Source organism: Zea mays, chromosome 3, assembly GCF_902167145.1.
Source record: "Zea mays cultivar B73 chromosome 3, Zm-B73-REFERENCE-NAM-5.0, whole genome shotgun sequence".
Classification (NCBI taxonomy): domain Eukaryota; kingdom Viridiplantae; phylum Streptophyta; class Magnoliopsida; order Poales; family Poaceae; genus Zea; species Zea mays.
Window position 1 is genome coordinate 39,770,514 of NC_050098.1, and position 17,248 is coordinate 39,787,761.

General features: G+C 45.0%; 1 protein-coding gene across 1 annotated transcript; it reads left to right on the forward strand.

The window, feature by feature from the left end:
- The first annotated feature begins 295 nt into the window (after positions 1-295).
- On the forward strand, positions 296-8,225 carry LOC100278893 (uncharacterized). Its single transcript, NM_001152022.1, is given in 4 exon segments — positions 296-606; positions 6,655-6,748; positions 6,815-6,919; positions 7,748-8,225. Coding segments are annotated over 4 exon segments (726 nt in total). The 5' UTR covers positions 296-409; the 3' UTR covers positions 8,078-8,225.
- The last annotated feature ends 9,023 nt before the right edge of the window (positions 8,226-17,248 follow it).

The following is a 17,248-nucleotide window of genomic DNA, read 5'->3' on the forward strand; positions in this document are numbered from 1 at the left end:
TTTAGTCATTAACTATTAGATCTAGTACATTCAAATACTTTAAAAGAGTGTTTGAATGCACTAGAGCTAGCTAAAAATTGGTATTAGAATTAGCTAGCTAACAAATAGCTAGTTAACTAGTAGATAATTTATTAAAAATAGTTAGTAGCTAAAATATTAGCTAGAGTGCTTAGATGTTTCTAGCCAATTTTAGTCACTAACTATTAACTATACAACATTCAAACACTAAAAACCAACAAATAATTTTTTTGTTTGCCTTTAATTCGTAGCACACTGGATTGCATTCTGAACAGCTGTCGGAAGCTGTCTTTCCATGATCTAGGAGCCGTCGCCGTCGAGAGCTGAGGCGAAGCAACATAGAAGACGAGGGGGGAGTGCGACTCCTCGTGACTTGTGAGGGAGAGAAGCCATGGCGGAGATGGAGCCGAGCATCGGGAACCATATGGCCGAAGACCAACCGACTCCGGCCGCCTCCACTGTCGAGGAGGCCGCTATGGATGCAGATACCAGCGGCGAGCGGCGTAGCGCTGCCGCGTTGGTGGGCCTGCTCCGCGGGTTCCTCGCCGTGCAACAGCGCCGGGCCGAGGCCTACTCCACGCTACGAAGGTACCGCCGTCGTTTTCCGGTGCGGCCCAGCCGTCCCAGTTCTGAACTATGAACCCTAATGGTCATACAAAAGATTTCTGGTGACGTGTTAAAGACTCTGTAGTGCTGTAGGCCAGATTGTGCTGGACTCTAGTTCTGATATGATTCTGTAGCATTTTATTTTATTAGCCTTGAACGCGGTAGTCGATACAGTATAGGCCTGTTTCAAAGGTTCATCGGAAACAGTTCTGTTCCTGCCAAAATTGGGGAATTTCCAGCAAAAACATTAGATATCCATCCTGTGAGCAGCCCATCCCCGTCATGATGTCTCTGTCTGCTCTCCTGTCATCTCATCTAGTTATTTTTGGTGCTTCAGTTTATTGGTTTTTTGCATCCTGAAGTGATGTGTTTCTATGTTATGTTCGTAGTTTTAGGTTGTGTTGCTGGTGTGCAGTGTGGATTTGAGTTATACTTGTTGGGTGGTTAGAGTAATTATTTTCGTCTTACACCATAACTTTGGATTGTGATTGGAACATAGCTTTGAACTGTGGATCCTTGCACCATATATTAGGCTGTGTTTGGTTCAGCTTCTGGAAAGTGTTTCTAATGAGAAGCTGAAGCTCAACCAAATGTTTAGAACCTGAAACTGCTTTTCCAGAAGCAGTTCCTTTCGTGTAACTTAATTTTCACCGCTTCTTGGACCCTTATTTTGGCTTTCGACTTTCCCAAATAGGTGGAAATAGTGAGACTTTTAATATTTTATAGCTGTTTCGAGGGAAATGAAGAGACGGTGTAAGTTTTATAGTTGTTTCAACCAAAAAACAAAAAACTTACAATCTTTTGCCAACACATAGCTCACAACAACTTTTTTTATAGCTCACAAACAGACCTTTAGAATCTGTAATGTTTTAGTTAAGCTTCCTTTTCCCTTAAAATTCCCTATAGCGGATTGATAAAACTGAATTCCATGTTATAGGGGAGGGCTTCTATAGCAATTGAGAAAATCCATCCCCTTTACGTTCATGAGACCCACATGTCATTGCAACTCTCTTCTTTTATCTTCCTGTTCTCTCTTTCCTCTCCCTCCCATCTCTTTCAGTGCTTGCCCAAGGTGACAATGTGGCGACCCAAGTGCTCGTCTGCCTAGCGCGGTCTGGGCCCGCGTGCCCAGTGTGGCAGTGGTGTGGCGGTGTGGCCAACCCACACACTTGACTGCCCGAAGTGGTGTCGGCGGCATGGGGCCTGCGTGCTTCGTGCTTGGTGCACTGGTGTTGCGGTGGTGCTCCAGTCCTATCCTATGGACCCACAAGGCCACAATCTTAGTGACATGAGGAGGAAGAAAGGAGATTTTGAGAGGTTGAGAAAAAAATTAGGAAAGGGGATGTGTTGGAGCTTGTTTTTTTTGCTTCAATCCTTTTCATTGCTGGTTACAGGGAGAGGGGATTGTTTTGGTAAAGATTCTCTTAGGATTTAGGAAGTTTCTAGCATTGAACCCTCCAAAGTTGTTCATTGTGTATAATAGTAGGCCTAAAATTCTTCGGACATAAAAATAGATGTTTTGTGCAATTTTAAATGAGAACTTCGCCTACGTAGGAAGGTCAGATGCCATGTTAGCTTGGAATAAATTTTGAGATGGAAGGGACAGATGACAAGAAAGGTTCAATTGTTTTCAGTTTGCAGTAGTCTCCTCTACCTTTGGGATACTAGATAAGGTCCATTTACATTTTGATGCACTACCAGTTATATACAAAGGACTAAAGGAGTAACAAGGTAGAATTCAATAGTATGTGCAGAATGCTCATTTGGTAGTTTCTTTTCCCATCAGGAGGACTGTTGAATTTCTTGCTATGGTTCCAATGTGTATGTATGTTTCCCAACAGAATTTTTATAATGTTCAGACCTATTATACAAACGGGTCCGGTGTTATGTACCTACATAAGTTTTTCTTGGTCTTGCGGGTTGTTGATCTAGCTCTATGTTTTTTTTTGCTTATAACCCACTAGAAATTTAGGTATCTGTCATGTAATATATTCAGAAAAGGAGAACATACCTCAGAATATTAGCAAAAGGAATTTGCATCGTCACTATATTTGTATAATTCCATGCTAGAATGGTTCAAGCGGTAAAATTTAAAATGTCATTGTCACAACCATGCGGGGGGGGGGGGGGGGGGTGCTTGCTGCTGTTATGTGGGGTGGGAGAGGAGGGGATGGGAGGGAGCAATGGCTCTATGCTTGCTTAGGCTAACTCCAACAGAGTACCTATCGTGACACCTAAATCTATTATAGATATCTAAATGACACTATAGCATCTCGAACAGGTAATTTAAACTCGATACCCATTTTAGATGTGATGTGGGAGAGTACCTATATATTGATGGCCATTTTCTCAAACGTGTATTTGGGCACAAAAATATTTGGGTCTCGTCTTTCGGCTGACTGCATAACACGAACGTGTATTTGGATTCCCATTTTTGCATATTATTGTTAGAGTTAGCCTTAGATTGAAACCGTTACATTACCTATATATTTATAGCCCCTATTGGACTTGTATTAAAAACAAACTAGAGCAGTAGTCTTTATAGATTTGGACACTCCTTTCCTAACAAACCAATATTCTTTCCTAAATAAACTTTATTTTATTTACTCCAAACTTATCAAAGGCTTTCTTTAGATTTCATCTATTCCATATTCTCCTCAACTGGATGGACTTCTGGGGCGGCAGGGGTTGCAACCCCTCACTCACGCGCCTCCTTTACGACACCCAAGGTGAGATTGCGGTTCACAAGGGGCCGGTGTTGGGCCTCCGTTGCCCGCTAGGCCCAATGCTGCAGCCCACATTTAGGCCTATGACATCTCCCCCTTCTCCACTCAGCGTGTCCTCGCGCTCTATTATAGTCTAGTTGTTGATGCAGTTTGAGGGAAGAGGTTCTCCAAATGGGATTGCCTAGATCCTGACAATGAGACGATCGTGGATGATGTTAGCCAAGATCTAGTTGTCTTGGATCCTGATGATGATGAGCTCAAAGTAGTAACGATAGTTGCTAGAGGTGAGGATCGATCGGTGTATGGCTACGTCAAGAGTGAATATCTGCATAGCTTAAGGAGATCTCTCAAAGCTATGTACCTTGTTGCTGCGAAGGATGAAGGCTGCCATACGACGACAAATTGTCAACATGATGCACATAGATTGTGTTGTTGTTAGGTCTAGCAAGTCACCAAACATGAACTTGCCCCGTTGAAGTTGTTTGGCGAGAGGCTCGAGTGTCTCAAGTCATGGATGGTGTTGATGTGTTCTTGGTAGCGAGGAAGTGGCAATTGGCGATGTCGAAGAAGATGAAATTGACGAAGGAATGATACCTTGCGGCCACTCACGGATCATAAGGATGCTGATAGGGAAGCTGCAGGTGATGGCTGCAGTCGTTGGTGGCGTGTAGAACCCCAACACTAGTAGTCGTAGATTCCTCATTTCGCCAATGACGACGTGTCTCGAAGAGGTCGAGCAATAGTGGTAATGTCGTGGGGAGGTAGAATTGTCCGTTGAAGAAGAGGAGATCTTGGTCCATGGACTAAGTTGATGCAGCTCTCCCGCCTATGATGGTGGTGGTGATGGCGCGTAGCTCGAGTACCATTGCCTATGATGGCGTCGTACAATGCTGATTTTGTCGAGGGCATTAGGTTGACACGGTTGAATTGCCTTGCTCATGTTACATCATGGCTGCGATGGAGACCATGATCGTGGGAGAAGTGATGGGTGTCGAGGCACCGGTAGGATTGGCATAAGACAGGAAGAACAAGCAAATTCTATGGTGCTCAACGGTCAGGGACATTGACGAAGATGATGGTATGTTCGTCCCATTAGAATTGCTTCTCTAGGGTCACAAAGTTCTAGATGATGTTGCCATGGTCGACCAACCATGGCATGTCGAAGATGACGTCGATCTGGAACGTCTTGGTGTTGATGTGAAGCCAAGTGTTGAGGCAGGCTTCCTGGCGAGCAATCTCATTGCCACTGTTGACAAGCTTTATGGTTTGGATGCGCTGTTCCGCAAGGTTGGCCGGCTTGGCAAAGTTGATGTCGATGATGTTGTGGGTGGTGCCTGTTTTGACGAGGATGAGCACCAAGTTGGCACCTTCCAGGAACATGGTGTGTCGACCACACGCACACTAGAGTCTTGGGGCTGATCATCATCATGAGGCCAGGGTCGACACCGTCGTTGGCATGACGAGCGTGATGTCTAACAAGTGCTTGCACTTGTGGCCACAGGCAAAGGGTTCGTCACAGTTGAAGCATAGCCCAATGCAATGACGCTCCATCATCTCCTCTGTTGTAAGGGGCTTGAAGGGGTGAGGTGGTGTAGCCGGCGTAGGTGTCGGATGACCCCGGTGTTATCGAGGCGGATAGGGTTGTTGATGGCACCTTTGAATCTTGGGGAAGCCGATGTGTGGAATGTTGTAGATTTGGTGTTGTCAGCGATGACAACCGCCTGTCGCTTGTATGCTCATGGTAGGGACATGGCCATCTCTATGTCTTGGGGTTCTAGAGCTCGACATGTCTTCAGTGGCTCGAGCAGGTCAGCAGTGTAGACGTTCACCTGCTGCTGTTCGTCAAGTGTCTCGGTGCGCACCACGTGTGTCAAGATGTGCTCCATGTAGTCGTCGATGGTGCTAGTCTTCTGCAAGGATGCAAGCTCTCGTAGTGTTTGCGTCGTCTTGGCGGCCCAAAATACTCGTTGACGCAACTGCAAAGCATGCCCAGTTGGTGACAACTTTATCCCGCGTTAGGTGCATCAGTGCATGTACCATTGTTTAGTGCCACCTAGAGATGAAAAGATGCATACCATACTCGCTCGATGTCAGTAGTCTTTTGCCCTGTGAAGAACTGCTCACAGCGGTTAAGTTATGGCAGTGGATTTTCCTTGCTGTCATATGTTGGGAGCGACAATTGTGGTAGCGTGGTTGGAGGATGGGGAAGGAGCTGATTGCTGTAGACTGGTGAGGGTATGGCAGTGTTAAGGGCCCCTTGGTGGCGCCTCCCTCTCCTAGTTGGCGACGAACAGTTTGCCACTTCTTCCACAAGCTCGAGGACGGTCAATGACCTTGCTGTCTCCTCCTTGAGGAAGGCACGTCGAGCTTGATCTATGGCGTGCTTGGTCTCCACTTCGAGCTGCTTGGTGACAGCCTCACATTCCAGCTTTTCCTTGGCTGCGGTGGCGATCTCGTTTTTGGACCCTCCTTGCTTCATGTTGCCCAGGCAGACGTCGACCTTGGCAAGGTGCTCTTGCACCTTGTCCATGTGCTTGGTGAGATCAGCAGCGAGGGTCTCGAGCCACTCCATTTCTGTGGACATGGTGGAATTGTTACCCATGGGATCGAGACGGTTGGGGGGGGGGGTTGTTGAATTCCAAGCAAACTAGAGTGAGAGATAAAGGGAGGAGCAATAGCTCTAGTCTTGCTTAGATTGAAACGGATACATTGCCGAGTATGTATAGTCCTTATTAGAATTGTATACCAAGCAAACTAGATGATTCCTTATAGATTTAGACTTGTATTCCAAGCAAACTAGAAGAGTCCTTACAGATTTGGATTCACTATTCCTAACAAACCAATCTCCTTTTCTAAACGAACTCGATTTATTTATTCCAATTTATCGAAGGCTACCTCCAGATTTTTGATCTATTCCTGTTCTCTCCGGCGCGATGAACTCTAGGAGCGGCAGGGGCTGCGCCCCCTGTCTCGTGCACTTCTTTTGCGGTGCCAGGGTGAGGCCACGGCTCACCAGGGCCTGACGTTGGGCCTCCATGAGGCCACAGCTCGCCAGCGCTAGGCCTGATGCTGTGGCCCATATTTAGGACTGTGGCAGTCATTGATGTGTTTTCTTTATTGTAAGTATAGTAACTCAGAAATATAATTGTTAGGCACTTCGGTTATGGATTTTGTCAAGTTTTTTTAGTCATCTATAATTTTGGTGACTGCATTTGCATCTGTGTGAAAAGTAATTAATGTTAGTAGTTTTTTATGTAAGCCTGTCATTTTGTTTGCTTATTGGCTCATTAATAATATATATCAGGGGTTTTTCTGAGTATATGGCTTATGGAGGTGAATTGGCCTATCAACAACTGTGTGGCAATATTACAGCGGAGTTCAATGATTGCTCAAAACAAGTTAGCTCTAGTTGTCTCATCTTCTTCCTATTCATAAAAATCAGCATCTAATAATTCTTTCTTCAGGTCCTTGAAATAATTTCCCTGCTCTCAATGCCAGAATTTAGTCGCAGCGATCTTGCCGATTTACTGAAGGGTGTTCAAGCACATGAGAAAGAGAAGTTGCATTTGGTAAGTTAGCTTGGGCTCTTGGGCGTGTTGTATTGCCATATGGGCCATGAAATAGTGCTTCCTTAAAATAACTAGATTTTGTTTAAGAGCGGAAACTTATTCCGTTCTTTCATATTTATGAACTGTAATGATCTATTGATATATGTTTTGACATGTCATTTAACCTAAGAATACTGTGATTGGAGGAATTATTAGCACATCGGAGATCGTAGTTTCATTTTTCATTGTTCATATCAGGCCATGTTTTTATTAAATTCTGAAGGACACCAAGCTTTACCTCTTTCACAATACATTATTACACACTTGAATTTGTATAAAATGATTTCAACTTACTCTAATTTCCCCTGCTAAGGGCTAGTTTGGGAACCTCAATTTTCAAAGGGATTTCTATTTTCACATGGGAAAATGAACTAATTTCCCTTGGGAAAATAGAAATCCCATGGGAAATTGGGGTTCCCAAACTAGCCCTAAGAGTAATATGTGTTAAATTGTACAGTGATGAATTTTGGTTTTGTTTTTCGCATTATAACTGTTCCAGGTTTGCCACCTCTTCTTATTGTACCTGATAGCTACACCAGCCTTAGGCCCTGACCGATGTGCCCTTGAAATTGCTTTTTAGTTTAAGTACTCAATTTTCTACTTATTTGGGCAATTTCCTGATTGGCCTGTGGTACTGGCCTGAAGATATTTGTGATTGCAGCTTCCTAACATGCAACATTGTTTCCATCATCTGCTTCGTATTTCTTCTATAGCTTTCACATTGTCATTTTCTTCAATCGCTGATTATTTGTCTCTGGCCATCCTGGTTTGGTTCTATGATTTCTGAAGACAGCTAAGATTCAGGTGCTGAAGAAAGCCGGCAGGCCTTCAGAGCGCCTGGTGAACCACGCAGACTGCAGGTCGCGCAGCATGGCCCAGCACGTGTGCGTGCACGTCAAGGAGATCACGGAGGCCGCCGGCACCGAGGACGCCGAGGCGGATGCGGAGTATGACGCGGCCCTCAAGGAGGCCATACAGGGCGTGCAGGTTGCCGTGAGCAGCATAAACGAACACATGGAGGAGGTGCGCTACGAGATTGACGGACTCGAGGCAGAGACGATCGGTAGCAAGTGGAGCGAAGTCGAGGAAGCGTTCCCTGGTACCCTGTCTATAAAATAGATAGATGAGATGAGATGAGATGAGATGTTGAGCGTGGAAGACTGAAGAAGAATCACGAACAGAGAGATTCGATGTGAATTTTTGGGTACTGTTCAGTTCAGGGTACCCGTGTTATTATACGTCCTCCAATCCAAAATTTAGTTCTTTCTGGTCTTTTTTCCCTCCACGTTTGAATGATAATGAATACAGAGCTACATATAAATTATATTAATAGTTTAATTAATGAATGTATATTTAGTCTAAAATAAAATATATTTTGGGATGGAGAGAGTATTATTTTTTTAAATTCAGCACCGGTAATATTTGGCTTATTAGAGTACTCCGATGGAATTTGGTGTAGGTTAAGTTATGTTCTCGTGTTGCTTAAAAGAAGGAATGAGATTATAATTTTCCATACTTGGCTGTGATTGGTTTGGGGTCCGGTGTATACCGGTTTTTTCTTTTTCTTTTAGACCGAAGCAGATGCTCTGAAGATGTTGAGATTCAGCATTTCAGCTCGATCGAGCATCTTTGAAGAGACGTCTAGTTTCACATTTTAGCTTTTAACCACCGACCGAGTTCAAAGAGGTTTTCTATATGGTCCCTCCGTCCTAAATTATTCTATTCGTTTTAGTTTTAGTTTTTTATATCTGTATTTATATGACATCAATTATTGTATAAATTTTTAAAAGTCTAAAATGAATTATTTAGGACAGATGTTAAACTGCAGGTATCGCCTTTTTATCTTACTAAAAAGGCAAAAAAGGTATGAGTTAAAAATAAGATTACCTTTTTTTACTGTCTGTTCGTCCTCCATCAACTAACAAATTGGTGCTATTCTAAGTTCTATCTTCCTCCAATATTTTTCAAGTCACCTTCCTAGACTTGAAAAAGTGTATATGTGGTGGCTGAACCGGGCAGGAAGAGAAGAAAAACCGAGGAGGAGATGCCCAAGCGCGTGGAAGCATGGAGCAAATACATATTTATGGGTGAGACAGATCTAAACAGAGTAAATATTTTTAAACAAAGAGTTTAGATATAAAATTATTGGACATCTATTTTTTGTTGCACCTAAAAACGAATTTTGGAGTTATTTTAGATCTTGTCGTCCCATCCCGAATTTAAGAACATTGCTTTAGTTTAGGCTGTCTTGAGCAGCTCTCACATTCCATTTTCTATTTTAAACTTCAATCGATAAATAGTGTAATGTATAGTGCAAAACAATTGTCGACTTTTTGACTCAAGGGTTCTAACCAACAAGTGAAGTTGTGCTGCATGCTCCGGTCCAGATGGGTGGTGCAAGAAGACACAAGGTTTATTCTAGTTCGGACAATAGAAGGCTCCACTTCTAGCAGAGATGAGACTTATATTATCTTGTACCTAGGTGCTCATAGTAGGGGATACAAGCTGGTCGAGAGAGGGAGTGAGTCCCAAGTCTCTGAGCGTGATTGAGGCCAGTGCTAATATCAGGAGAGTAAGCGGTGAAGTGTTGTCCTCCTTCTGTCTCCTCTCCTCAGGGACCCTGGACTCCTCTTATAGTCGTAGGGGGGAAGCCTAGGAGTACAAGGGTGTCGTGTTGTTGTGATCAGAGGAGATGAGTCTGAGCCCCTGTAGCAGTATGGTCGGCGAGATGGCCCTTGTCCTTGGCGTCGTCTTTGGTCAGGAGAAGGATGTCTGATCCTTGTAACCCGCACTTTGACCAGGTAGAGAGCCGAGGCCGGGTTCGGGGGCTCGGACGCGTGCCCGAGCCCATTCTGTGCAGGGGTGCGGATGTGACGTTTATAAGTATGTCGAGTTGTAGTGGTTGAAATAGCGTTCGTCATGGTGAAAAGTATGTGGTAATTTGGCCCGTGCATCATCGGGGATGGTGGAAAACATATTGGACACCGATCTTGTGGATTTTGTAGCCATCCTGTCTTCAGCGGAGTTCGCGAGAGAGCTGGTGGCATCACATGCTTTCCTGTTGGAGCAGTTGGCCGAGGGCGGGCTCGAGCGAGGCGGAGATCCCTCTCGAGGCAGAGGCCAGGTCTTGGCGTCGCATGTAGCCACGCTTTGGGCAGTTAGAGCAGTGGTCGGGGTGGGGGAACAACACCCCGTATTCGTGCCTCGACCACCGTCATTGTGGGTAGTAAAAAGTAGATTTAGACCGAGGTCGTGTCACCCTATATTGACTTTGGTGCCCGCGGCGGGGTAGGTGTTCGTACAGACGACATTAAATGCACACATCCTGGAATCGGAGTGGTTGGGTGAAGCGGGTAGCTCCTGAGCGTCGTCTAAGGCGCCCTCGGACGAATAGGAAATGTGTCTCTCGCCCGAGGCTGGTCTCGGGCGAGTCGTGGCTTTTCATTTCGGGGGTGACTTCGGGCAAGCCGTGACTGTGTCTCTCGCCCGTGGGTGGTCTCGGGTGAGTCATGACTGTGTCTCCCGCCCGAGGGTGGCCTCGGGCGAGTTCATGACTAGGGTCTCTTGATCAGGGTTGGCCTCGAGCGAGACGTGATTTGGATCCCTTGCCTTGGTATGGTCGGGAGCGTGTTTTGCTCATGTTCCCTTCTTACTCAAGCGTCTAGTGATTTTAGGGTTGTGATATGAATACCACTAGTTATGATAGCCGACAACAATATTTTGCACGATCATTTGCATAATTTGTTGGAGATAGCCCTAGAAACATAGTGAATCACCATGAGTGCATGGCTAGAGATAGCATTATGTACCAATTTCTGATTTTTCATGAGAAAATTCTCTACGATGGGATGAGGATGGTGAAAGGGAAATTGGGTTAACCATTTTCTATAATTAATTTTGGTGGTTGATAGTCAACACAAACGCATGGACTAACTAGTTTGTCTAGAATTCATGTATTACAGGTGCATAAGGTTCAACACAAACCAATAAAAGAATCAAGTTAGGGACACAATTTTAAAGGAGCAAAAGGACTTGAGTGTGCTGAAGATTGGCGCACCGGACTGTCCGGTGTGCCACCGGACAGTGTCCAGTGCACCAGGACCGTACAAATGTCAAACAGCTACTCTCGGGAATTTCAGGGCACGCTCCGCTATAATTCACCGGACTGTCCGATGTGCCAGCGGAGCAACGACTATCTGCACCAACGGTTGACTCTGACAGAAAGAACAGTGCAGCACAGTACCACGCAGAAGTCAGAGCAGCGAAGTCAGAGGGGCACCGGACTGTCCAGTGCCGCAAGAGGACAAAGCCTCTAACGGTCGACCAGCTCCGAACCCTAACAGTTGGGTGCGTGGTGGCGCACCGGACAAGGAACGTTGCCTGTCCGGTGAGCCCATCGCCATCAGCCTCCCCAACGGCTATGGAAGTGGTTGGGGGCTATAAATACCCCCAACCACCTCATTCATAACAATCCAAGCATTCCAAACATCTCATTCAATACAAGAGCAAAAGACTTCACTACAAGACACATCAAATAGATTGAATCCACTCTAAGCCTCCAAATCAACTCAATTCCATTAGGGACTTGAGAGAGGGTGTTTTGTGTTCCTTGTTGCTCTTTTTGCTTGGCTTGGCCTTTTCTTTTTCCATTCTTATTCTCAAGTGCTTTGTAAGCGAAGCAAGAGACACCAAGTGTGTGGTGGTCCTTGCGGGGTCTTAGTGACCTATGAGATTAAGGAAGAAGGCTCACTCGGTTTAAGTGACCGTTTGAGAGAGGGAAAGGGTTGAAATAGACCCGGTCTTTGTGACCTCCTGAACGGGGAATAGGTTCTTTGGAACCGAACCTCGGTAAAACAAATCACTGTGTTCATTCGCTTGATTCTCATTTGTTTTCTTTTCCCCCTCTCTCCTGGACTTGAATTTAATTCTAACGCTAACCCCGACTTGTAGTGTGTGTTTAAAGTTATAAATTTTAGGTTTCGCCTATTCACCCCTCTTTAGGCAACTTTCAATTGTTATCGGAGCCAGTGCTTCATTAAGAGTCTAACAAACTCAAAGTGATGTATGGAGATCACGCCAAGAGGGAGATCATGACCGGCGACAAGCCTGCGAGCTCGGGGAGAACCCTTTCAAGGGAGTCCGGCAACAAACACAAGGAGGAATCCTCTTCCTCCATCAAATCGCATCGAAGAGGTGACAAGAAGAAGAAGATGGAGAAGGTGGTCTACTACGAGACCGACTCTTCGTCACCCTCCACATCAAGCTCCGAGTCATCCGTCGCTTCTAAGCGCCATGAGCGCAAGAAGTATAGTAAGATGCCTCTTCGCTATCCCCGTATTTCAAAGCGCGCTCCATTACTTTCCGTACCCCTAGGCAAACCACCATATTTTGATGGTGAGGATTATTGTATGTGGAGTGATAAAATGAGGCACCATCTAACCTCACTCCACGAAAGTATTTGGGATATTGTTGAGTATGGAGCGCAGGTACCTCAAGTCGGGGACAAAGGCTATGACTCGGACGAGGCCGCCCAAATTAGGCACTTTAACTCTCAAGCCACGTCTATACTCCTCGCCTCCTTCTGTCGAGAGGAGTATAACAAGGTCAAGGGTTAAAGAGCGCCAAAGAAATTTGGGACGTCCTCAAGACCGCACACGAAGGGGACGAGGTGACCAAGATCACCAAGCGCAAAACGATCAAGGGAGAACTCGGTCGATTCGTCCTCAACAAAGGAGAAGAGCCGCAAGCCATGTACAACCGGCTCAAGACGATGGTCAACCAAGTGCGCAACCTCGGGAGCACCAAATGGGATGACCATGAAATGGTCAAGGTTATTCTAAGATCCCTTGTTTTTCACAATCCTACTCAAGTGCAATTAATTCGTGGGGATCCTAGATATAAACTAATGTCTCCCAAGGAAGTGATTGACAAGTTTGTGAGCTTTGAGCTAATGATCAAAGACTCCAAACACATTGTCAACTTGGAGCAAGGCGCCACCTTCACACCCGAGGTGCAACCCGTCGCATTCAAAGCGACGGAAGAAAAGAAGGAGGAGTCTACACCAAGTAAGCTTCCAATCGATGCCTCCAAGCTCGACAACGAGGAAATGATGCTCATAATCAAGAGCTTCCGCCAAATCCTAAAACAAAGGAGGGGGAAAGACTACAAGTCCCGCTCCAAGAAGGTGTGCTACCGGTGTTGTAACACCCCTGGTGTTACTGGCACTAAAACTTGAGCATAACATCATGTGCATTGACATTTCATGTGGTTGTTACACCTAGAATGCATTCACTAGGTAAAATTTTCAAACAAGTTGTGATGATAGGACTTGATGTGATTAACCCTAGGGTAGGGTACTTTACCCTAGAAATAGAGCCTATGGATTATAGTGAAGCCAAAATGAGTAAAAATCTCATAAGACATGAGAAATGTTCACAAGGTATCACATTTGATGGGCTTTAGTGGCACAAAAACCCTAAAGTACTCAAAACCCTAAAAAGAAACCCTAGAAAACCCTAATTGGAACCCTAGGGGGTAAATGCAAAATCTGTGTACTTTTGGACCAAAGTGCAAATAACCAAGTGATAGAACACCACAAACTAAGTAACTTTTACATTGGAGAATTTCCAAGTTGTATGATGAAGTTTGGACTTATTTGCAAAAAGTACCCCATGAACACTATATGGTTAAGTCTGAATTTCAGTGGAATGAGGTCAACTTTGGAGCTCTATATCTCTAAATTCTTCAGGATTTTGCCCTAGGTCAACACATCAAATTTGTAGAGCTATGATAGGAGTACAAATTTGTTTAAGGGGTTAAGCATTGGTGACAGACAAAATTTGGAGTAAAATGGACTTAAAGTCTGGCTGTCAGTCACCACTAAAGACCGAAGTTGGTCTGACAGTGAACCCTGAAGAACTTTGGAGTTGATTAGAGCTTAATCAAGTAAGGAAATGGCCAAAGTTCCTATAGTCGTATTTTAGCTGGATTATAGGTTAATAACTTTGTTACAGAAGGATTAACAAGTTGCCACACAAAAATTGGAGAACCAAGGCCTCTAATCTGCTCTGTCAGGAGCTCTGAATGGCATTCTGATGGTACAGTAGACTGAAAAAGACCTTCAGGTGCATCACCCCTCACCGCCAGTGACCCACACGCTCGGATTCGCGCCGACGCTGCGATTCGCGCCCAGTAACACGTGGATAACAACTCCTGGTGAAAAGATCTCGCCGTGGATGAAGTTGGAGCACTGTGGCCGCTCTGTCGCCTCATCCACTTGCCGGCGACGTGGCCGAGCGGCCGTCGTCGAGGTGTACGTCGTTCGCCGTGATCGCGTCATACCATGACCCTTTCACTACGTCGTTGCCAGCTGTAATAGTTCACTAGTGACCATCGTAGCTCCTCAGCCAGTGAATGCCACGGTAGCACGCCGCAGTGACTCAGTCCCTCTCTCCGGCTGCCAACATAGTTCCTTCAAATTGGACGCCACCGCCGATGGAGTCTATAAATTGCTGCCCGGTGAGCTCCGCTAGGTTATTACGCATCCAAAGCACCAGCTCTTGCCTCCGATCGTCCACCAGAGCCTCCCAATTTCCCACTTCCCTCAAATCGGTCAAAACGCTGCCATGAGACATCTCCCCGTGGCTAGACGTCTATGGGTTAGTTCATGCTCTTCTGTGTGATGTTCTAGCCTCCCTCATGTCCCTTGTTGCTCATAGACCCATTCGATTGAATTAGACCGCCTTGAACCGCCTAGAACATGTTGGTTTGTCTCTGGTTTTCATCGCCGTCGTGGACAGAGAGATTCCGACCCGGATTAGTGCAATTAGTTGAGGAATTAGGGTCGCCCGAGGTAGAATTTGGTGTCGACCAAGTAAGAAGCTTAGCCTTTGCGTATTCCGGCTGGTACAGGCTCGCCAGAGAGTGTGTTCACCGCCGTCGGTGGTCGGGGACCTGATCTTGCGAAGAAACAAAAAGGGAGGGGCCTCTGCGCGAATGTCAGAGACACAGAAGAATAGTGCTAAGGACTCTTTACGGGTTATTCAAATAGCCAGGGTCCTTTGTGTAAAGACGCCAGCGCGGGCGCGTGCGCGGACGCATTTCGCCTGGACGTGGGCCGGTTCGGGCTGGTTTCAGCCTATCACTGTTCCTCCTTTTTCCTTTTCTTTTTATGCCAGACTTAGGGAATATATAGGAAATTATAGAAAAATGATAAAATCATGAGACCAATTTTACTAGACTCCTAAATTCCTCTAGTATTTAATAAAAATAGTTCCAAGATTTTTAGCCCCAACCATGAATTATTTAGTATTTAAGAAGGCCTAAGCCTAGTCTTTTGGAATTTTAGAAATTACTGAATAGCTCCAAAAATCATAAAACTTTTTGGGTAAGCCTAATTTGATAATTAGAACTCTTGGGTAAAGTTTGACATGTTTTGGACATTGTTTGTTCCCAAAACCTTGAAACCCTAGTTTCTTAGAATAAAACTGCATAACCTTACTAGGGTGTTGACTTAGAAGGCTCTAGTAACTTAGATGTACCGTGAAGGAAAGTTGTCTTCAAGATACAACTTGATGTATCACTAATGTAACTGCATATTCATAACATCACATGAGCATTCATGTTTATATATGGTTATGTATAGAAAACGAAGAAAAGTAAGTGTCGAAGAAGAAGAGACTGCACCACCAACTGAAACCCCACCTGCCGGGAATTGTTTTTATTTCAATATCTATGGAATAGATCCCGACTCCTCTACAACACAAGGCAAGCCCCGGTGCAATTACCACTTCCTTGAAAATGTTTTGTTTTAACAAAAGACGATGCTTCAGATGGAATGGGTTGTTTTCAAAATAAAACTTGATGGTGGATCCATCATGGCCGTGTTGGGTTCAACATCAGAAAAGATGTACCTCTACTAGGTACCAAACTTTGGGATGTAAATTATAAAGCTGAGACCGGACGGGTGACTTGCACGAGAAGAGAGTCTCGGTGTAGTGTCTCCGTCTGAGTCGATTAAGGACCGTACCGATGTAGGCTTGGTGATCGATGACCTTTTAACTGGCCACATGCCTTGTCATGGGTAAGCTTTGCCTCAGGCAGACTAATACCAGAAAGGCCAACAAGCAATGGGAGTGGAGAGATGGCGAGAGTAGCGTGTACCTTCTGTGGCAAGATGCTAGACGGTGGTGTATCTGTGCTCTCGGTTGGCGTGAACCCGACCTGGTCTTAAGAAAACCCGATGGTGAGTTGACATATGCAAGGGTTAAGTGCTACATATGTCGTGTGGTTGGAGATCCCCAGCTGGGTATTAATCGATTTGGATCACCGTTACTTCTTGGACTTGAAGACTTGGTCACTGACTTACACGTAGCATTCCAGTGAACTGAAAGGGGTGATAAAAGACGACTAGTATAGGACAAGTGCTTGAACTAGGGTAGAAAGAACTCTAGCTGCAGGTAATGACTTAACTTGATAATAAAATTGGATTTTAAGGATCCACTGTTAGTAAGCATTCCTGCAAACAGATTCATTGATTCTTGAATAACCTTACCTTGACTCCTTCAAGCCAGCATATCCTTGAGAGTCTTTTCTTTTGTCGGGTAAGACTTGTGAAAGTACACTCCATACTCAGGGTTTTCGAACCCATGTTGTTGTAGGTGAGGAAACATCAGACTTTTGTTGTTTCTGTTCAAAGGTGGTACCCAAGGAAGAGCCCCAACAGTGAAGTCGCGGGAGGATGTTGGCCTCCCACTTTGAAAACAATAAAGTTGTGTGCGGGAGGGTGTTTTGCCTCCCAGGTCTGTAATAGTAATACTTTATGCACTCATAGTACCCTGATATTGTAATAACAATAATACTCTATCTCTATATTGAAGAATGTAAATTAAGTTATTGTAATTTGCTTCCGCTTATTCTTTCCTCCGATGTGATGTAATATCTGCGTGACGGGTAAAGCGCTCTTGGGCAAAATGATGAGGATACGGTTACCGAACTTGTCGAGTGATTATGTGCATCTACAAGGTTGTCCAAGGTCCTTAGGACAAGGACAACTGTAGGTGGGCCTAATACCTTGGGAGGTACCGTCACAGCTAGTATCGGAGCGAAGCCCATCTCTCTAGATATTACGTAGCGCTTCAAAAGAATTTTCAAATACTCACCTAGAATTATTCTTTCATTCTTTCCTTACCACTTTCTGGTAGTCCCTTATCTTGTAAGGTCAGGGTAACAAAGTGCAATATATAGGAAGTTGGGGATCAACGAAGGTTGATTCCATATTTATTAGGTTAT